Below are 23,664 nucleotides of genomic sequence, written 5' to 3'. Positions count from 1 at the left end.
GGGTTCTGTCACCAATCTGTGTGAGCAAAAGCAATGCAAAAAATTATTGAACAACTACGGTTCATTTTTAGTTCCAAAGGATCATAAATAAGGAATCGGTCAACGTTTGTGTGCGATTATCTGTAAAAATTGATATTTAAAAGGGGATGCTGGCGCATGTTTAGTGGTAGCGAACGGCCTTATAATAGTCCTCTCCGTTAGCTATCACTAAGATTTTTTTTTTCTACTATCCGTGATTAGTAGGCTCAACCCGTTTCGACCTCTTTACGTTCCGAGGGATGGTGGTTTCCTCAGGACAGGGAACCAGTATGGCCTGTTATCAAATATTGAGGAAGGAACATCTGTGCTTTGAAATGGACATGTCCACTCTTTCCCTTGGTTAATTGCGGCAGATGCGGTCTTTTTTGCAGATAAAAAAATGTTAGGGAGCATAAAATACACCTGTATACCACTCTCCACTGGACCTTTATTGTTATTTATTCAATTTTCTAAACCACAAACCAAACACCTGAGGGTGATGGCACCCTGTGCCTGGGTTCATTTGTAAAAACACTTTGAAAATGGAAATTATAGTGTGAGCCAAACACATATTCTGGTATAGCAGTGCTAGAATGAAGGTCAAAAAACATAACTGAACCCACTCCTTACCAGAGAGAAGTCTTCTATGAAACATTGGGGGAATACCTATGCAGAAGTGGCCATAATGTGCCCTTGTGGAATCAATATAATCTACTTACAGTTCTTTAAAAGTAGTACACTACAGTAGCGTATAGTATATCAAATGAACACATTAACCTAAACTACGCGTATAACACAGAGACAAGTGAACTATATCAGATGGAAAAGCAGTGTGTGCTGCAGTCCTGGACAACATGTATGGGACAGGACTGCGCTCTTTAGGCATCTGGCTGTAAATTGGCATTGGTTAATTCCAAATATGGGCAAGTTGGTAAGGCATTCAGTGACATTTCAATATACATTGTACTAAAAAGTGACAGGCAACATTCTGTTTCCTTCACCAGCTCAGCCTGCCTAGCTTTTGATAATTACCAATAAATAAACCAATTGCACAAGTTACTACTTGTCTAACGATATATCTGTAAGAGACATTAGTTAGTAATAGATTCCTCACCTTAGAAAATCCCCTCGCATCAGACTGGATCCAGAAAGTTTTTCGTCAGCAGTACCCCTGCGCGTGGGTAGGTGGCGTCATGCGGCTCCGTGCCCGTTGCTGGCGTCGTAAGCGCCGAGATGACATCACGGAGACTACTTAGGCGCCACCCATGCGGGCTGACGTCAGTTCTGTACACAACTTTCCGTGCCAGGAACGCAGGGCCATGCAAGAAACTGATCACTGGTGCCATGAAACTAGGGCCCTGAAAGGGATGACCTTAACCCTAGAAATCAATTCGCAGAACAGGAAGGATGGGTGGGGCGGTAAGGCATCTATCACTAACTAATGTCTCTTACAGATATATTGTTACACAAGTAGTAACTTGTGTATCTAAAAGAGACACGTTAGTGATAGATTCCTTACCTTAGAATAGATACCCCAGCAATACCAACACCGATGGAGGGTCTGCGAACAAGGTTACACCAGAAAGTCACGTGGAACAGAACAGCCAAAGAAGCCGTCTTTCTGGACTTGACTGTCAAGTCAGTAATGCTTGGTAAACGTGTGGAGCAAGGCCCACGTAGCTGCCTGACAAATGTCCTGCAAGGGAACGCCGCGTCCCAAGGCAGTAGTGGCTGCTGTTGCCCTGGTAGAATGGGTACGCAGCCCCAAGGGAGGCTCCTTCTTGGACAATGAGTAACATACTTTGATGTACAGAACAACCCACAGAGAGATGGTGCGTTTGTGCACGGCCCGACTTTTTTTGGCACCCACGTAGCCAACAAAGAGCTGGTCATCCACCCGGAACTTTTGTGTGCGCTTCAGATAGAACGAGAGGGCACGTTTTGGGTCCAGACGGTGGAGCCTCTCTTCCTCTTTCGAAGGATTCGGAGGCGGAAAGTAGGTGGGAAAAGTGATGGTCTGCCTGATGTGGAAAGGCGTGACAATCTTTGGCAAGAAAGAAGGACGGGTCCTTAAAACCACCTCGTCCTGATGAACAGAAAGGAAAGAAGGTTTAGATGAAAAAGCCTGGAGCTCACTCACTCTTCTGGCAGAGGTGATAGCTACCAAGAAAGCAGTCTTTAGAGTGAGAAGACGTAAAGGACAGTTATGAAGGGGCTCAAAGGCAGCGCACATCAGATAGGTCAAGACAAGATGTAAGTTCCATTGAGGCATTATGAACGGCACGGGAGGAAACGTGTGTGTTATGCCTTTCAGGAAATGGTTAACAACCGGGGACTTAAAAAGAGAAGGCTGATCTGGAAGCTGTAGAAAGGCGGATATGGCCGAAGGATAACCTTTGATAGTGTCCAGAGCGGAGCCCTGCTAGGCAAATGATAGAAGGAAAAGAAGGACCTCAAGAAGAGGAGCAGAAAGGGGATCCACAGCCTTTGTTGTGCACCATGCCATAAATTTGTTCCACCTGCAGGCATATACCGTCTTAGTGGAGGGACGCCTGGCTGCCAGAATGACATCACAGACTTCGGGAGGAAGATCGAAAGCTGTCAACTGTCGCCGCTCAATCTCCACGCATGGAGGTGGAGGCTGGACAGATTTGGGTGGAGGACCGTCCCCTGCTGCTGCAATAGAAAATCCTCCCGAAGAGGCAGTCGGATCAGGGGATCGATCGCCATGCTGAGTAGCTCGGGATACCAGTATCTTCGTGCCCAATCCGGAGCCACAAGGATGACTTGGGCCCAGTCGCGCCAAATCTTCTACAGCACTCTGGGCAGAAGTGATATAGGCGAATAGGCGTACAACAGACCGCAAGTCCACTCGCGACAAAAAGCGCTGCCGAGCGAGTGCCGCCTTGGAAATCCCAATGCGCAGAACTGATGACATTGTGCGTTCTCTTCGGTGGTGAATAGATCTAAACAAGGCTCTCCCCACTGCAGAGTGAGACTTTGTGCCACGTCCGAGTTCAGACGCCATTCGTGATCCATCAAGCACCATCGGCTGAGTTTGTCTGCCCTGGCGTTCAGAGAACCTGCCAGGTGTTGAACCACCGAGGTAATGCCTTGATGTTCCAGCCATGTCCAGAGGCGCAGAGCCTCGTGATAGGGGGTCCACGACCCCGCCCTGTTTGTTGCAATACCACATGGCGGTGGTGTTGTCCGTGAACACCTGCACTACACTTCCCCGGACAGAGGGAAGGAATGCCTTCAGTGCAAGTCGGATCGCCCGAAGCTCCAAAAGGTTGATATGAAGTCGGGACTCCGCCGGAGGTCAGAGGCCTCTGATCTCCGCCTCTCCCAAGTGGCTGCCCCATTCCAGGAGGAACACATCCGTCACCACTGTGGGCTCCGGTTGGGAAAGGGAGAGGGATCTGCCATGGACCCAATCGCGATTCGTGAGTCACCACTGCACCGGTCGTTCAGTGCCCAACGAGATCTGGACATGTTCGGACAGGTTGCCCTGTTGCTGTGCTCACTGAAACACCTGGTTCCACTGCTGAGCCCGCATATGCCATCTGGCATGTTGCACTAGCAGGATGCAGGAGGCCATTAGGCCCAGGAGCAGGAGGGTCATCCTGACTGAAACCCGGGATAGAGGCTGAAAGATCGGAATCATAGCCTGAATTTCCAGGACTTGCTGCTCGGGAGGATAGACCCGAAACCGAGTCAAATCCAGAACTGCTCCAATGAAGGGGAGCTTCTGAAAGGGACTCCGGTGCAACTTCGGCACGTTGAGGGAGAACCCCAGCAAATGTAGGAGGTCGGCCATAGTCTGGAGGTGGGAGACGACTGCCCGGGGCGAGCCCGCCTTCAACAACCAGTGGTCGAGGTAGGGGAAGACTGACACCCCTGACCTGCGCAGATGAGCTGCGAACACCGCCATCACTTTCGTGAACACCCGAGGGGCGCTAGTGAGGCCGAAGGGGAGCACGGCAAACTGAAAATGCTCCTGGCTTACTGTGAACCGCAGGTAACGCCGGTGGGCCGGCAGGACGGGGATTTGAAATTGTGCATCCTGCAAGTCCAGCGCTACCATCCAGTCTCCAGGGTCGAGGGCAGCCAAGACCTGAGCCAGCTCAAAATCTTGAACTTCTCCTTCCGGAGAAAGTAATTGATGTTCCTGAGGTCAAAGATGGGGCGCAGGCCCCCTTTCTCCTTCTTGGGGCCCAGAAAGTAGTGGGAATAACAACCACGTCCTACTTCTGGCCCAGGAAAGCGCTTGATGGCCCCCTTAGCCAAGAGGACCGTGACCTCCTGTTGGAGAAGCACAAAGTGATCCCCGGCATGCGGTGGAACTGAGGTGGAATGGCTGGAGAGACAGACTCAAAGGGGAGCGAGTAGCCCTTTCGGACGATTTGCAGCACCCACCTGTCTGAAGTAACAGAACGCCAGTGGGGGAGGTAATGTTGAATCCTGCCGCCCACCGGCGTGGGTGCATCCGAAAGCTCGGACTAGGAAGGCTTTGAGGCAGATGCTGCGGGAGCGGAGGTGGACTGACCCGCACGCTGGCCCCCTGTGCCACCACGGCGGCCACCATGCCCTAGCTGGGGTTGGTTCTGCGCAGGCTTCTGGCTGAACAAACGTGTAGTGGCACAACTTCCGTAGCCACGAAAGGAACAAAAGGTAGACGTGGCCGGGCGTGTGGTGAAGGGACCCTAGGATTTGGCCGTAGCCCGAGAGTCCTTGAAACGCTCCAGCCCAATGCCTACCTTATTGCCAAACAGGCATGTACCATCAAAAGGCATGTCCATGAGGAAACTCTGGACATCCCCCGAAAACCCTGTGGACCACGGCCAGGGGTGGCGACGTAGGGCCACCGTCGTGGAGAGCGACCTACCCAAAGAGTCTGAGGTGTTCAGCCCACACCGGAGGCACACTTTTCAACGTCCTTCCCCGTCTGCAACAGCTTGGGAAAGTAACGTTAACTTCCCCCTCGTTGACATCCAGAGAGCGACAGGGGGATGTCGTAGAGCGTAAACACTTATTCGACTTTTTCTTGTGACGTCTCTTACCAGACTCCGAGGGTGAAGACTTCGACCCCGAGGAGCGATGATGACTCCGCAGTCGGTCCCTCGAGCGACCCCAGGATCTCGAACGGCGCGGAGACGAGTGCCGGGCCTCCAGCAGCTTTCGGGACCGCTCCCGCAAAGCCTCCAGAGCCATGGCCAGACAGTCAGAACACGACCGGGAGTCATGGTCACACTCCAGACAATATTTATTTATTTATTTATTTATTTTTTAAATTTCTAAAGCGCGCAAATACCTTTCGGTGTCTCGGCGCTGGAATTTGCAGATTGCAGGGGTTCCACTGACGTCTTACTGGTTAAAGAGCCAGGTCTTGAGGTGTTTGCGAAATGAGAGTAGTGATGATTGATTTTTGACTGAGGAGGGGATCTGATTCCATAATTTTGATGCTGCCACTACAAAACGTCAATAGAAACAAACGCCGTAGGGGTCGGCCACCGACATCGTACGGGGACAGGCCCTGCAAGATTTAAACCCAGGCATCCCTACACGGCACCAGGAGTCAAGACTCAAAAGAAGTAGAGACAAAACTCTCAAAAAAGTGACTAGGGTACGTGCTCTAACCGGCTCTACGCTTGCTGGCGCGAAAAAAGAAAGAACTGACGTCAGCGCACATGGGTGGCGCCTAAGTAGTCTCTGTGATGTCATCTCGGCGCTTACAACTCCAGCGTTGGACGCGGAGCCGCACAACACCACCTACCTACGCGCAGGGGTACTGCTTCCAAAAAACTTTCCGGATCCAGTCTGACGCCTAGGGATATTCTAAGGTAAGGAATCTATCACTAACGTGCCTCTTTCAGATACAAATAAACAATTAAAAAGATCATGCGAAATGGATAGCAGCACTTAAAGTTACCTCGTCGGTTTGAGACACTAGTCCATCAGCAAGAGGCTCCAACTCTGCGGTGGGTGGAGCCACCAAAATGCTGCAAAATAAAGATGGCGTAGGTTATGACAAACAGTGTGTAACTCCACCTGTTGCGGTATACAGGAGCAGGTAATGACATTTCCCATTAACTTTCTTATCATTTCAAGTTAATATACTACAAATGGCTCCACGTTCAGAGTCACTTTATGAAAGATGTACCATTATGTCTTCTTCTGCACAACACTGTGCTGCCGAATATAGAGAATATCTTATTGTACATCTTCCACCATGTGTAATATGATTTTATGGATCAGACTCGACTTAGGCATGAAGCAAGCCAGGATCATATCGCAGACATATTTGTTCATTAGAGCATCTTGTAGGGTTCCTTCGTGTAGGTCCTTGCAGACACAGAGAACCATCATTGCTTCTTTAGAGATCATAACTTGTGACAGCATGGAAACACACCTCTAGAAAGATCTTTGTGGGTCCTTACAAAAAAGATTCTTTGCCTTGTCGCTGTGTTGCTTCGGGAATTGATTTTGATTATATTATCAGGCAAACAAAATTTTTAAAGAGAATCTTCAATGTAGCACGTTTTGTGAAGGCTTCAACTCAGAGATAATCATAAGAAAAGGCTAAGATTACTTATTGAGGCATCTATGGCCCTCCTAAACTATTTTGACATAACATGTATATTTCAAGTGCAAGGTCACTAAGTAAGGAACGTATTAGCATCTAACATTTGTCAAGACTTCCTCTCATCCCCGTCTCAACCTCCTTGTCAGATGTTTGCAGCCAATACGTTCCTTACTTAGTGAACTTGTACATTTCTTGTGTGTTATTCTTAACTGCACTGAACTGTATTACATTTATCACGGATTTGTCCATTCTCTAGAAATGGTGGTATGGGTTCGGCAACTGAGACATTAAATGCCCAGCACATCCTTAGAGGGGAGCGAAAAACACACAAAGAGTAACGCAAACAAACCCCATAGTTTATAACCCTAAAATGAGACAATGCAGCAGAGAGATGCTAAGAGCTACAGCTGTGTTGGTTTTCCTTGCCTTGAGTGAGCAGTTATCCATGCTACAAAAAGCCCTGGAAGTCCTATTATTGTAACTAAGACCTATCCTGTCCTCCTCCAAATCCAAATCCTGATCTCAAGCTTACAAATGATAGCAAGCGATCAGGATTGATGCAGAGATTGGTAACCTTAATGAGATGTCATGAGACTTGGTTGTGCTCAATGCGACCATCAAATAATGACTTTCATCAGACTCACCTATTCAGCGCCGTGAGCTGGAAATGGTCCACGCAGTACTCTATGAAGCTCCGCAGGTCCGTCTTACTGATACCGCCGATGGGGTTAAGATCAGCGCTGGAGCAGTCATACTTCGTCAAGTATCCCCGGAGGCTGCAGGACAGAAGTTAAGCAGAAGGACAGAATGAGGAATTTAGGATTACAAAAAGGTACCAAAAGTGGCAGTGCAAATACCATCATATGAGAGTTCTGTTCATATATCCAACATGCTCCCAAGCAAGCCTCAGAGGCCATACACCTTTTATACTGAGAGAAGGCGGTCACTAATATCCTTGTCATAATTATAGTTACTAAATCGGTCAATTTTTTCACAGCCCGAGGACAAAATATACCTTTATCGAGCAATCAGAATAGAAGAAACCATCATAAACTCCCCCCTTTTAAATTTGTAGGCAAATAAGAACAATTGTTTAGTTTCTTTATTAATTAATTCCTGTTGAGCACAGACCCCCAAATTCAGGTCCCTGTGCACTGTACAATAAAAGGTAATTCCAATGATTAACCCAATCTGTTGCACGTACTGAATAGACAGACAGACCCAAGAATATATGTTCCAGTCACCGACCATACGACGTGTGCTCAGCATCCAAACAAGCCACATGACTCCAGAAGTCGTCCCATCCATCCTCTGTCACCTAACCTGGGATACAGACCTCAGCTGTGTTCTATACATATTTATGGTACTATGGAGATCTGCTCTGCTTAAATGACCGGACAGCAGAGCTCTACGGCATGCCATGCCCCGCCCGCAAGAAGGCCTGTATCAGCATCAGCCATGTTATAATCGCCAGACACAAAACACTAAAGTGAATGTCCTCCTCACCGGGTTTAGGGCCTAAGGCGCATTCGAATGGCTGCAATGACCACACGTCGATGCTATCCAGTATGTGTGTTCCTCCTCACCTGCAGTAAAGTGTACAACCTGACCATCTAACATGCTGGATTACCAGACATGAGGCACTCTTGCCTGTATTTGTGTTTAATGAAGAGCTTGCAGCTCTTCAATCATAAGTGCTGTACAGGGCATCACACGGTGCATCAGAACTTTCTAATTATAATAATTCGTAAATTTATATAGCGCAGCTTATTGACCATGAGGGTAACCTGGCGGATAAGGGTGAGTACAGAAAGATAGATTGAGGATATATAAAGATTTCAGCAGTGGGAAGCAGACATTGCACAGAGGCGGGGAGAACGAAAATGCTAGAGAATAACATTTATATATATTTTTTCACTTTGAACGGCAGACTCGGCTTTTTGACATAAAGTGGATTTTATTTTTGAATATTTAGTGGGATTGAGTTTATGTTTGTACTTAATGACAGAGTGATATGATCTAGTGTGTAAAGGACTTACAAAGAAGATGACCAAGCAGTACAACCTTCATGGAGTATGGCAGGTATGCCAAAGAGATGTAGGTTGTGAGAATGCAGTCAACTAAACAAGAATTGATGCAACTAGTTAGGAGAGGTAAGGACGTAGTTCTTAGTATCCCTGTAAACAGCATAAAGAGTATCTTAGACTGTGCCCTATTTTCTGTGGAGAACCAGCCAGCTTGGTGTTGGTGAAACAACTGAGCTTAAATGGTGAACAGGTTGGGACTATTGGGGTCGTGAATAAGGTTTCTTCAGTGGCAGCCGGCACGGATCGGGATTAGCGGCCTGGAGGCATGGTGTGGGGAGCCGATCTGAAACTAAGACAAAAAAGCACTTATTGTTATCGCCGCATCTCTCATCAGACTCTCCTCGTGTGGGGAAGGAATAGGAAGGAAGCACCCAGGCTCCCCTGACCAATCACAAAAAGCTGCAATACAGCATTGTCATTTTTCTGAGCACCGTGGTTCGGCGCTCAGCCATGGAATGGGAGCCTGGGCATGTTCTCCACTCTGGCTGTAATGCAGCCTGACTGGAGAACATGCAAAGTCTGCATGAACGTGTAGCCGTCATGAGACGGCCGGCCAAACATTTATGCACACTTGGAGTCAGCAGACCACTCCTCCTCCTGCTCCTCTTTCACAGGTGCAAGCCCGCCCTGCCACGCTGCAGTATCAGGAACAAATAAAGATGATAATAACGTGGAGTTATCATTTTATTTTTCCCTTATTTCACTACTAAAAAGCGGAGGAGCTGCCACTGGGTTCCTTTGCACTTTTATCTGTTTTAGTGACTCACCCTAATGTAAATACTGTCACAGAGGTGTTAAACTGAGTGTTGCTTGTGTGATAACCTGCCTCAGAGTGCAACCTGAACGAAGGTTGCTATGGTTGGAATGTCTTGGAGAGAGGTGTTCGGACATTCAAATTAAACTACTTTTACACAAACACATAAGTCAGTCTGCCGCAGTATCCACCAGCTGCAATCACTAGATGTTAAGGTTCTAGAAATAACCCTGTCTGACTCACACAAAGGGTGGTCTATTCTAGTTTGAAACCCATGGCACTCACTGGAAGCGCTCGGAGACTCTACAAGTACCTCCTCCTTTCCCCAACATAGGAAAATAATTCCTATCTCAACGATCTACCTACGGCTGAAACTGGTGAATTACCACCAGCCACACAAATCCAGCGACAAGTTTACTCTCTTCCAACACTCAACGTGGTGCAAAAACTAGGGACAGGTGTGCATAGCTTTAGATTTGTAATGACTAAATAGCAATTTTTTTGTGATTCACTATTTGGAAATCACAAACAGCTATGTACAAATGTGTGTTTCACACAATTAGCGATTCCCAGTGAGTCTTAAATAGACCTACCTCATTAATATTTATGAGGTAGGTCCCTATTTGTGACCCATTGAGAATTGCTAAAATCACAGGTATGGTGGTCTGCTTGGGTCATCAGACCACCATATCTGTGATTGTTTTTAAATAAGGCAATGTTTTTTTTTAATGGAGCCTGTTTACTTTTCATTTTTTTAAGAGTAGGCAGTGATTTGTGGGACCACTGCATGCTCTTAAAAAGTATTTTAAGACCATTCACAAAAGGGACCCCTTCCCGTTTGAAAATTGGTCACCATCCTACTTGAAGTAGGCTCTAAAATGTGAATGTTTTGGTACCGCATTTAGTCGCAATACATTTACACATACCACTGCGAAGGAAGGGATGCCCTTAACACTCCCCGTCCAAATACCGAATCACAAACCCATTTTGCAATTCAGTAATAAGTTACTGAATTGCAATATGGGGCTTTGTGCAGTTCCAAAAGCCTTTTTTGTGGTTGCCACAATTGTTTCAGTAAACATAATTCTATGTTATTCAGTGGAAGCCAGCTCAGCATCCTGTAAGATAGGATGAGTCAGTTTCTTAAACTGCTTTAAGCATTGTAATAAACTCTGCTCAACCTGACTATTTAAATCTTAGGAGTATATTTTATATAGCTGCCTAATTTCTGTCAGTAGCATCTTCTGCATGTTTTTTTATCCAATGTTATAGACACTGTCTCTCCAGGTGCCTACACTTTTGTCTTAACTCCATAACTGTGAGGCTGAACCATAAAGTTTCCAGTTGCATAATTTGCAAGACTGGCACCGACTGAATCTTTTATTGCATGCAAGAGTTACTCACTTGCCCACCGTAGTTAGAACTTAATTCACTCTTCGTTATTGTACTTCCTGATATGCTTTGGGATTTCCCAAGACATTTCGAGAGATGTTTTTAAAAGGAGTCTATTTAGAACAAAGCTGAGCAAATCATGATCGGTGAAGGAAATTTCAGTCGGGTGGAAAGAGTCCAGGATCCACACTGTAGCTCATGACATAGACAGACGTATTACTCACATCTTCTAAAATGGCCCAATCCATTTAGTAAAAGTTTGTAAATCATCCTATCCCTCATCCTCTCAGCAGATACTGACAGAATCTATTCACATTTATTGATCATAATTCCAAGCCCTTCTAGACAATAATTAAGTCCCTAGAAGTTTCCATCCAGTGCCAATGGTTTGTAAATAATGCCTATGTTGTATTTGGACTCCATTTTCATTTGGGTAATGCACATTCACAACTGTACAGTTTGAGGAGGCGGGTCATCAATTCGGCATGATCAAAAGCGCAAACCCATGCACACCCTTCTGATCTTCCTCTTCGTACACCTAGGATTAGCTCACTCAGACCGACGTTAGCGAGCAGCCCTGGGAGAGCCTCGATAAACCAGGTTACTTTAGGTTCCAAACACAATAAACAGGCCTCAGATAATGAATTTTACTATAAAAGGATCAAGTCCATGGCTGTTCTGGCATTAATAAGGCCTCTCTGCAGACCAGGGGCATCAGAACTGGTCAGTCGTTGTTTACTCGTGTGTGCAGATACGTTGACCAAGACAGGGAAGAAAATCCTGTGCATGAGATTTTGGAAACATATCAACAGAAAAAGTAACAATGTGCTTTGCCTGGATTGACACAGATCCCCCAAGTGGCAAGAATCAATGGGGATGATAATCCGGAAACCATGCTGTAAAGCAACAATGCTGGACCATTTATTTAAGGTAATCCAAATTGATCTCAATGATGGGCGTAAAAGGCAGCCTCCGCGTCGCTTGCTCACACTGACTCATCCCAATGAGATCTTACTCACCTCTCGTCCACGTTGGCTGATCCCAGCACTAGAAGTCCCCCAGGCATCCCACGTGACCAGAGGCTCAGCTGAGCAAAGAGGTAGGCGATGACCATCCGTACCCTCGCCTTCAGAGGAAGAGTGGAAAGAGATTGAACTCTCTTAGAGTTTGGCACCAAATGCAAAAACATCATTTTTAACACTAGCTCACACAAGTAACATGGATGAAGCACATGTTGGCAATGGAGGGGAAAACTGGCTTTGAAAAGAAAAAATATAAGGAGGTGACATTCCCAGAAAAGGAAAGTGACCCATACTTTTTACATCACTGGAACAAAAATGAAGACCTTTACACCATTCCCCCTCACGTCTTAGCCGACCTCTTTAAACTGACGTAACACAAAATAATGGGCACCTCTTGCAGAATAAGGCGCGGGACCGGAGTCTCTCATATCTCACAGATATTCATTAGTATTGGGATGAAGGCGGGCTCTCTGAAAAGTTTCCCCTCACCCCATCCCAGTCATCAACCACATTGCTCCCCTTTATGGTCCAAAGGGCCCTGTTGCAGTCATGGATGAAGTATATTATTGTGTCTTTTTCAGTCCTCACTGAATATATAACTTCAGTTATTTTTAAACCAGCCAATAATAATGCAGTAGACATTCTCACAAATTTAGCAGACACACTGGGATATTTATATGTGCATATATAATAGTACAGAAGAAAATTAAATTAAGGTACAATCGTAAAAAATCTCACAACACCCAAAGTCTCAATTATTATTTTGTATTTGAATATTTTACCCACAAAAAGTAAATGGATACTTAATAAAACATTTTTTTGTAATTATAAATTTTTTACCGCTCTGAATATGCATGCATGCGACCCATCCCCATTTGTGAGAACATCTGTGTGATGGTTTTATAAAATATTCTCTCTTCTACTCAGCACAAGTTTCCTTTAAATAGTTTTAATAGAGTACTCTATATGAGGAGAATTAAAATTTGCCTGGTATTTACACCCCTCCCCTTCGCCTAAAGGTACCAGTATCTTTGCTACTTGCAACTCCATTTGCGGGGTCAATCCAGGCCGTTCTGAGCTGGACTGTGAAACCATGCAATAAGCAAATACCAAGGGTATTGAAATTTCTCTCTTTTGATCCAGACTTTCACCTGGGCACATCAGAATTTAGTAGTCATTGTTAAGGAGGGCCTTAAGAGTCTGTTCTTTTGTCTTAATGAGTGTGCTTTTCAGGAAAACGCTGCGATGCCAGTGTACCTGGGAGCTGCTGTGTGTATTCCAGCCTGGATCTATAAGTAACTTGGTGCTCACAGAAGCTCTATGCGTTTCAACCCATGTCCTATTTCTTTGTGAGTGGCCTCTGCAGGACAGGAATTTTTCTGCGGTTCCCGGGCTGCCAATTAATGGGACATTCGTGTTGCAGGAGTACTAAGACTAGTTAGAGGCCACCATCTCTGGACAGATACTGCAGACCACCCAATGGGCTGGCTTTGTGTTCCCCTCAGAGAGATGGATGAAAGTGAACACTTTCCGAAAGTCACCTGGACGGGCCAGCTGGCCTTTTTGGCAGTCACATTCTGCAGCCTGTACTCCCAAGAAGATAGGGGTTACAGGTGACTGGCGACAGATAGTACAGGGGCTGTCTACATATACAACTCTTACCGACAGTCCTGCTACTTCACAGGCTTGGTGTCCAGTACTCCAGACTAAAATGTTACCAATGGAGTCATTTACAGACACTGCAAACACTACAGATCATAATTAAGGCTCCCTATTTTAAGTTTTTAAGGATTTTTACGATTAATTACAGATAAAAAAACAAGGTGTTTTCTGTCTGCATTTATTTTTAAAAGTGGATAAATACAGAAATTGTGCTGCTTTTAAGTGACTCTCTGTGCTGTCTTTACGAATTATAGCCCAACAGCTGAGCAGATGGACAGCATGAGAAACGAAAAAAAAGGATGATATTTCTTTGAATAACGGCATGTGTCTATATACATTTGTGGTATAATACTAGAATTTACCAGTGGATGTTTTGTTATGTAATATTTAGCAGCTTAAATAGCTACAACACGACAGATATCAAAGTAAGAGTATCATTTAAATAAGAATGTACAGATTTACACCTTCATTTATATGCAAAACACAAACTAAATATGGATAAATACAGATAAGATGGCCAACAAAATAAATATGGATAAATACAGACAGAAATGTTTTTTTTTGAAATACCATAAAACCAAGAGCCATAATCATAATTCAAGTTTTAAGAGTGCAACAATTTTGAGGTGTGAAAAATCAGCTGCACAAATACATCACAATCTTTTACAAAATTCATGAAATAAGAATCAGATATTTATTATTGCACGAGTTAACTTAATTGAATTCACAAATCTCTTACTTACCAACACCATATCTCACAAACACCTCTCAATGCTCTTAGCCCTATCCTCTCTCACAAACTATTCATACCAGCTCAACTGATACCCACGGCCCTCCTCCACACCAACTATCTCAATGAATATCAACTACCAACTCCACACCTAAACCCACCCTCTTCTAACCCTACACAAACCGACAACTACTCTCAATAATGGCATCAACTCTTGTACTTCATATCCATATTCACCCCACATATCCAATCTTGCACACACTATCTACTCTTTTATTTCATTCCCATTCTTGCTATTTGCAAAAATAATTTTTAAAAAACAAGAATTGTTATTGCACGGCAAACCTGAGAAAAACAAGAGGGTTAAAAATCAAAACCTTACAGAACTTGTAGTTCTGCATGCTTTTTTTTAGCATCCCACACAATTCTGAAGCACAACATGCAACAAGTAATTCTGAAATTTTCACTTTCAGTAATCAGAAATTGTGTTAGAAACACAGATTTATTTGGCATAAAAATGTTTTTTTCTTTTTTATATTTTTGTTATTCAAACCATACAAAAACGTATTACATGAGAGTATGAACAAACAGAAAGAATCAAATTGTGAAATCAAATACGCAGGGGTGGCTACATTCTTATTGAAAAAAAGGCCCGCCCTGTCAGGTAGTTCCACAAATCTATATAGGATTTGCACATTTAGACAACAAACTGTGGGATCAGTGTTCAGACTGATGCCAGACACCCCCACCGGATAGGTTTGTCTGTATATCAGCTAGCTCACAGTGCCCTTATGAACCCTTCTTACCAAGGAGTCAATAGTTTCTGGCAACTATCGAACATGAAAATCCATCCCCTCAGGGATCGTGGAAACAGTACAGGACTTTTCGCTCAGTCACTCTTGCTCATTTTGTATCAGAGAGATACACAAAATAAACGATGGGAACGTTTTCAATGAGCCATCGTCATTCTAGTGTAAAATTTGTATGAAAATATGAATCCATATTTGTAAAGCACGAACTACTCACCGTTACGGGTCTCAAGGCGCTGGGGGCCGTCGTTGAAATTAAGTGAGCTATTGCCCAGACTGTGAAACCAAAAAATTAGGAAATACCAGGGGTACTAAAAATTCTCTCTTTTGATCCAGCAGACGGGTTTGTGGAGGATCAGTGGACGGGCTCGTGGCAGAACCAGTGGACGGGCAAGTGGAGAGACCAGAGGACGGGCTTGTGTCAGAACCAGGGCACGGGCTTGTGGAGGGACCAGGGGACGGGCTTGTGGAGGGACCAGGGGACGGGCTTGTGGAGGGACCAGGGGACGGGCTTGTGGAGGGACCAGGGGACGGGCTTGTGGAGGGACCAGAGGACGGGCTTGTGGAGGGACCAGGGGACGGGCTTGTGGAGGGACCAGGGGACGGGCTTGTGGAGGGACCAGAGGACGGGCTTGTGGAGGGACCAGGGGACGGGCTTGTGGAGGGACCAGGGGACGGGCTTGTGGAGGGACCAGGGGACGGGCTTGTGGAGGGACCAGGGGACGGGCTTGTGGAGGGACCAGGGGACGGGCTTGTGGAGGGACCAGAGGACGGGCTTGTGGAGGGACCAGGGGACAGGCTTGTGTCAGAACCACTGGATGGGCTCGTAGGGGACGGGCTTGTGGAGGGATCGGTGGACGGGCTTGTGGCAGAACCAGTGGATGGGCTTGTAAGGGACCAGGGGCGGGCTTGTGGAGGGATTAGTGGACGGGCTTGTGGCAGAACCAGTGGATGGGCTCGTAAGGGACCAGGGGACTAGCTCGTGGAGGGACCAGGTGACGTGCTCGTGGCGGAACCAGTGGAGGGACGAGTGGACATTTTAAGTGTTTCGTGCTGGTATTGTCTGAGGGGGTTTTACCAGATAAACTGTTAGAATGATTTGACATTTGTCTTTTCACATGGGACCGGAGTTCCTGCCTAGTAGTGTTGAAAGCCTTTGTCATAGTAGTCTAGTTTTAAGTGTGGGTAGTAATATGGGAATATTGGTTTAAATACCAGCAGGGCCGGCTCAGCCTTTTGGCCCGTAAACAGATCATTTACTCCGCATTTCATTCTCATCGCTTGGTAAAATGTGTTTCCTGCATTGCACATGTGCCATCTCCCGAGTGCGTGAGGGCATTGTCTCCTCCGTGCACCTAGGGCTGTGGCCCCTTTTGTGAGTGTACATAGGGTCTGGGAGTGTCCTTCCAGTTTGTGTTGCTGCAGGGAGAAGATGAAGGCTGGAGGTCACAGACTGAGAGGTAGGTAGATGTGTAGGTGTGTGTGAATGTGTGTTTATGAAGAGGGATGAGTTAATACTGTCCTGGGTGTACATGTGATTTTTAGTAATTGCTTATGTGCACGCATGTGTCTGACTGTTTCATGACTCAGAGGGTGAAGGTGCTCGTAGGAGGTTGTCAGCAAGCGAGTGAAACCTTCTTAAAGCAATCGATTTGAGAACACACATGTATGTAAGAGATCTACTTAGGTTTGAGAGCGTCCAGAGGTGTGTTTTGCCACGAAAAGAGACCACGGTTATCAGTAGAAACGAAGTCAGCAAGTAGAGAATTGGATGATGTTTAGTTGTTAAGTTATGAATTAGGCAGTGCCATAATGTGATAACTGCTAATGGAGGCCTGGGCAAGTCCATTCATAAATAAGCCAAATTAATCAGATGTGCAAACTCTACGCATGGGTGCAAATTAGGGGGAGCACAACAATGACATCTGAGAGCGTGTAATACACGACAATGATATATAAGTTTTCATTTACAATTGATTTTGTCTCATGTGGACGCTGATGTAGTTTGATCCTAGGCGCACCTCCATTTTTGGTTCCTGTGGAACAGCATGCTTGCACAGTTGCACTTAGTGACATCCCATTTCTGAAAGTGAAGACCTATGTCAAACCCGCCCTAAGGATGCAATGGCGGCTCCAGAGTGTGTAGATCATAGTTATTTAAATTCTTACCTATAACGTTAGGCTTTAGTCGGATTATGGGAGCAGACAGAAACGACTGCAAGAAGGTATGTGTTATAATGTACTAATTACTCAATATCTTATGAATAAAGCTGTGATCCTGTTCTCCATCACCTGGTCTAGTATTATACTTCTTTGTAGCAGTATGCTCTTACTGGGAAAATAATCATGGTAGAGCCTCAATGGTTCAGTGTACCTCTTAGGGTGAATGTAACCTCCATGTGTACTTCAAGTGCAAGAAAATCAGTCACCAAGTTCTCTTGTGAGGGGAATGAGGAGTGAACCTGCAGATGAGTGTAAACTAAAGATGCTGAGCTGCAGTCGCTAATGTCACCCGGAGGGAGGCAGTGGGTAAGGGGTGGAGTCAAATGTTGGATTTATGGGTCTCTGCATCTCTGTCTGTGTTTTTGATTGTACAGGTATGACTGTGAGTGTGCATATCACATATGTGCATGGGAGTATGTGTCTGGTTAGGCAACGGGCTCAGCCATGCCTAATAAGACTCATTCTTGAAAAACTGTTCTTGGAGAGATACTGCCATACCCAGATATGTAGGGTCATCCATGACATGATGTGAGCACTCCACACGTATTATATCATCAGTGCCTTTTCAGAATCTACTTTTTCGCATTTAAAAAAAATGTTGTAAAATGCACCAACTAGCCCTTATTTTTAGGTCAGAGATTTCTCAAAGGTGAGAACCCTCCCGGACCCTTTGAAAGTAAGTTTTGCTCAGTCTAATTCGAGGAAGGTATTTATGCCCCACCACTTTCAAAGTATAGCAGCCGCCATTGTAACAATGTCCAATGCAATTTACACAGAGGAAATACAAATGTTAACAATGGCACTGTCCTGGGACAATGACCACGATTGCACTTCTTTGCTGTCTGTTGTAGCACATGACAAGCTCATTTACTAACCACAACTCATTGAGGCGGGGGGAGGGTGGGGTCAGTGCTGGTTGTATTGCAACACTGCTGCTATTTGTAATAGTTGATGGGTTTTTTTTTTAGGTCTGTCCTTTGAGACCGCTCTAGCTCTCTTGCCAGATTACCGTTTTCCACAAAAAAATACACAAAAAAAAAATCACACCACATATCTAATAGTGGTGCATTTTGTCAGCAGGCCATTGCACTGTTATTCACACTTTGCTTCCGCCCTCCTTAGCATACAGCTAGGGGCCCTCGAACATCCCGCTTTACCCATTGGTTCGCTTCACTTTCACAGCACAAATCCTGCGCACATTGTTCACGTTCTTTAAAATCAAACATTAGCAAAGTCAATAGTAGGTCTCGACTTTAGGACCCATTTGCTTTGCCGATGTTTTTTTAGTCGTGCTATCAGACATCGCCATGGCTGTGCAGCATTGGCAAAAAAACAAAGTTACAAAAAAAAGGGCACCAGGAAATGGTGGTCATGTCTTTTTATAGGTGGGTTTACCACACATGCAACTGAAAAACAAAAAAATGTGAACAATTTTTTTTATTTTTTGTTGTGGATCAGTTAAAAAAAACTATTGTGAAAGGTGGCTTTTTTTCAGCCCAGGTAGAGGGGAGCAGCACGGAGGACAAGGATGGAGGGAAATAACATGCATGGTTGGGGTGGGGAAGCAACACAGAGGGCACACCGGTGAGAGGAATGAAAGCATGGGGGACGGAAGCGCCATGAAGGGTGGGGTGCAGAAATAGTGGGTGAGAAAGAGGGTTCGGCAGGGGATAAAACGTGGAAAGTGGGGGTGGGGAGGAGAAGCAACAGGCAATAGAGGAGGGAACAGGTATGAGGAGGGAACAGGTATGGGGAGGCAAAAGATCCTGGGGAGGGGAAGCAACAGGTTCGAGAGAGGGAGAGTGCGGGATGCAACACAGAGCGTGGGGGAGGGGCCGTAGCACATGGGAGAAAAACCAGTAAGGGGTAATAAACAAGGCCGTGCGCAACATGTGTGGAATGAACCACATGAGTGACAGGTAGCAACACAGAGTGCAGGGGGAGAGTATTACACGAGGATGACATATGGAAAACATATTCACTCCCATGGAGTGTGTAACACAAAAAAAAAATACGTGGTTGCAGAATAGAATCCAGCCAATAAATAGAGATGGTAAAGAGGTTATGCTTCAGGGGAAGGCCAAACAAGACTGACAAGCTGTGTCACGAATCAAAAGCAGGCAAATGTCAGTGAAAGGAAAGCCAACCAATGGCTGGGCTGTAAGCCCCTGTATGTTCTTATTAAACACACAATATATCTCACACCAGCCAGCCCATGCACTGTCTAGTAGGCTCAACCTAAAACCTTTCTGGTCAGTGACAACATTATTTGAAAATGTGATATTTTTCATTTTTTATATATTCTCTTTAAACATTCCCCCCAAAAAATTGGTTGATAATTTCTTGTCACCATCACAGAAAAATAATAATCAAATACACGGCACAAGTAAAATGCTTGTGGTTTGTCCTCCACTCGGCCTGCACTGCAAGGACATCTAGAGATGTCACACCATTCTAGAATAGCAGGGAAGTGAGTCACATGTCTTGCTCTGCAGGTCACGTGACAGATCAGGACTTTGCTCAGCTCTGCTGCCTGCCCAGCAGTTCAGAGTTCTTCTTTTACAAGATGACAGCACAATGCCGACTGATTTAATATGGGATGCAATTTACATAAACTATAAACTAGATTGGTAGTTTGCACAATATAATTTGCTAATGAGGACTACTGAAAAGTTACTTCATAAGAAATACATAACAAATCTCTAATGAACCTACTCTCTCTCCCAGTAGTATCGAGCTAGAAAAGGCTACTTTTCAAAAGAGATGGTAAAGAGGTAATGCTTCAGGGGAAGGACAAACAAGACTGACAAGCTGTGTCACGAATCAAAAGCAGGCAAATGACAGTGAAAAGAGAGCCTACTTATGGCCGGGCTGTAGGCCCCTGTATGTTCTTGGTAATCCCACAATATGTCTCACACCAGACAGTGCATGCACTGTCTAGTAGGAGCAACCCGGCCGCTGTAAAAGAACCATGTGTTAAGCTGCAATCTCCGCCATTCAGAACGCAGACGGTAACAAAAGGCAAATAAAAGGTTTTAGTTCAGGGGAATTCAGCAAATACGTTTTACAGTTTTTTTAGGAGGATTGACACGAGCACCAGTTACATCACACACAAGGACGCAATATATAAACCCCAGCTCCTTTCTTGCCCCTCCAAAAGCCTGTTCTGCCGTAGGAAAAACAGCAAGGGACTGTGTAGGAGGAAGAGAGTAGAAGGAGGAGGGTAGGTGTCCGAGACGGATCGTACTATCGGCGCCGCACCAGACGCCTTCTGGTATCTGTGTGGCATAGTTACGGGAAGAGTGATCAGCGGCGTCGCTGTCAGCTGATGGGACTCCGGCAGGCCCGGACTGGCCGTAGCGGGCACCGGGCAATCCCCCGGTAGGCCGCACGGGTGGGGGTCGGCTTTGGGCCCCTTGGGGGGGGGGGGGGGGGGGGGGGGGGGGCGTGTACTCTGCCAGGGCCGGTTTTGGTTCCCAGTCCAGCCCTGGACTCCGGCGTCGCAGGTGGCATTTCTTTGAGGCTCAAAGGTGCACCAGAGGGAGGTAGAGGTGCAAAGATGTCATGGAGCGAATTATAGCACACCTGCATCGAGTCCAGAGTCGTCCAGGCTCTAGGAAAATTAGAGAGGTGCAGGGTGTAGCCTTGCGCCGATTCCTCACCCAAAGGCTGGAAGAGAACCTCAGAAACGCAGAGCCTTTTTGGCGTAGTCAGGAGACTCCCACAGGGCCCACAAGCCTTGACCACTGAATACATGGGAAAGAAGAAAGGGGCACACTGTTCCTTCGATAAAAATGTACCTAAAGGGCCAAAAATGGCCTGAGGAACCGCTCTGAATTATCATTGGAAGTGCAAAAAAGAAGAAACTGACGTCAGCGCATCCGGCGGGCTTATCTGGACTCCATCGACGTCACTTCTGATGGATGACGTCTCGATCAAGTCGCACAACGCCCTCTATCGGCACACAGAGGCCCTGATGACAAAATGTCCAAATCCAGTCTGGCCCCTGAGGAGAATTCAAAGGTAGCGAATCTGCAGCTAGATGTCTCTATCAGATTTAGATGTGATTATCATTCCCATTCCAGCACAACAACTTCTACCAGTTCTGAAGCAGGTGGGAGGGGTTTGCATTATCCATTATCAGGCCCGGCTCCAGGAATTTTTATTTGGGTGGGCCAAGGGTGCTTTTGGGTGGACCACTACCGGCCCAATTTGTCGCTTCTGGAGGTAGTCTACAAGCCATAGATTACATCATATCTACTTGCAGTCACCAAAATACAAGGATTGCTTCTGTGTGTATACAGAGCATGTGGAGAGTTATTTATTGGTGCCCCACCACTAACCTCTTTCTCTATAGATACCTTTACTACCATCCTCTAACAGTGCACTCCATCTCTCTGTAGCCCCTCCCCCTCAGACTCCCTCACTACCACCCCCCACCAGTGCCGCTCATCTCTCCGTATCTCCCACCCTCCCCCAATGACCTCCTCCTCGGATTCCCTCACTGCTACCCTCCAATAGTGCCCTTCATCTTTCCAAAGCCCCTCCCCTCATGACTTTGTCCTCAAATCCGCTCAGTTCCACCCTCCTCTCTCCAAAGGCCCTCCTCTTTATGACCTCTTCCTTGGATTCCCTCACTGCCACCCTCCAGCAGTGCCCCTCATAGCTCCATAGCCTCTCCCCCCATTGACCACCTCCTCAGACTCCCCCACTACCACCCTCCAGCAGTGCACTTCATCTTTCCGTAGCCCCATGACATACTCCTTGGATTCCCTCACTGCCACCCTCCACCAGTGCCCCTTGAAGCTCCATAGCCTCTCCCCCTCATCACCTCCTCCTCAGACTCCCTCACTACCACCCTCCAGCAGTGCACTTCATCTTTCCGTAGCCCCCCCCCCCCCCCCATGACATACTCCTTGGATTCCCTCACTGCCACCCTCCACCAGTGCCCCTCATAGCTCCATAGCCTCTCCCCCTCATCACCTCCTCCTCAGACTCCCTCACTACCACCCTTCAGCAGTGCACTTTATCTTTCCGTAGCCCCCCCATGACCTCCTCCTCGGATTCCCTAATTGTCACCCTCCAACAGTGTCCTTCATCTCTCTGTAGCCCCTCTATCTTATTCGATTTCATTTGTTGTGTAGCGCTACTCATAGTGTAGGGTGTCACAGTACTTACATCATGCAGAGACAATGAATCATACAAGTATGTAAATCAGTCTATAGGGAATGTCACATAAGCCAATGAGGATTACAAGGTGTAGGGATCACATGTCATCCATACTGGTGGGCAGCATGTTTTAAGAGGGTTTGGTTTGGAGAAGCACAAACACAGGACTTAAAGCATACCCCAGTTGTTGCGGAGTTGGCTTTACTTATTAAAATGTATATCTGCCAAAACAAACTCTTTAAAGCAACATAAGAGTAATGAAAGACAGGGTATATTCTAACTATATTGCAACACCCCAAAAAATAAGTTCTAATTATACCATTCAGGTTTGTATGCAGATGTCAATTCATAGGTCACTGTCCTATTTTAGGATTGTAACTTCTGTACTGCAAATAACCCACTGAGCTATCCACATAAATACAGTTTATCTGCATTTTAAAATTAGGAACAGACAAAATGTCGCTCTCCAGCAGGATCATTAATCACCAGAGTTATCTGGACATTTTAGTAGTTGTGTCTTGCATCCGTCATGATAACGATATAAAATATACACAGCATACACAAAGTGTGTGTCATGCTGGGCCCTCATAGATTTAAAAAAAAAAAACGAATATACACACATCCTTGAAGCATACATCTAGCTGGGCCTTTGCAGATAAAAAATAAAAAAAAAACAGAACAATAGCTACACATTCTCTTAACTGCTCCCTTCAAACTCTGTGGCACCTTAATAAACAGCAGAAGGGGTCAGGAAAGGTGAATCTGGTTCAACAAACTGCTTTTCTCCAGTGCTGAAATATCCACACAGTAGGACAGTGCACACACATTACCCGGTGCCAAAGAGGATTTCTCCCCTTCGCCATGCCCCTGTACCTGCACAAGTGGGCGGAGACACAACTTACCTTCCTAAAAGGAGATGCGTGATTGGGGGTGCCTGTGAGGAAAAAGCCCAGGCCCAATCACGCAACTCCTAGAAAAATACCATTCAGATGATAGTTTTAATTGCTGTGGCCATTTGCTGTTGTCCCCCCTGACGTCAGGGCCACGGTTCATGTTTGGGTGGGCCAGGCTCATGTTTGGGTGGGCCTGGCCCACCCGGCCCACCAGCTAGAACCGGGCCTGTCCATTATGCGCAGAATCCCAATGGTCTGCTGAATATTAATTAGGCAGGCCATTATTTGCGATCCTCTTTGATTGGCTACCAACACTGTC

At 46.0% G+C, this 23,664-nt stretch overlaps 1 protein-coding gene across 1 annotated transcript in view; it reads right to left on the bottom strand.

Moving 5' to 3' along the window:
* Positions 1–23,664, bottom strand: part of NADSYN1 (NAD synthetase 1) — a 217,194-nt gene that overhangs the window by 11,511 nt on the left and 182,019 nt on the right. Inside the window, exons 16-18 of the mRNA XM_086959527.1 lie at positions 11,857–11,963; positions 7,249–7,380; positions 5,951–6,020 (exon numbers count right to left, since the gene is read on the bottom strand). Of these exons, the coding sequence (XP_086815653.1) occupies positions 5,951–6,020; positions 7,249–7,380; positions 11,857–11,963 (309 nt within the window). The remainder of the gene's footprint in view (positions 1–5,950; positions 6,021–7,248; positions 7,381–11,856; positions 11,964–23,664) is intronic.

The sequence above is a fragment of the Lissotriton vulgaris genome, chromosome 2_2 (assembly GCF_964263255.1).
Source record: "Lissotriton vulgaris chromosome 2_2, aLisVul1.2, whole genome shotgun sequence".
Lineage (NCBI taxonomy): Eukaryota > Metazoa > Chordata > Amphibia > Caudata > Salamandridae > Lissotriton > Lissotriton vulgaris.
The sequence above is the reverse complement of the archived record's forward strand: the minus strand, read 5'-3'. Positions and strand labels throughout refer to the sequence as shown.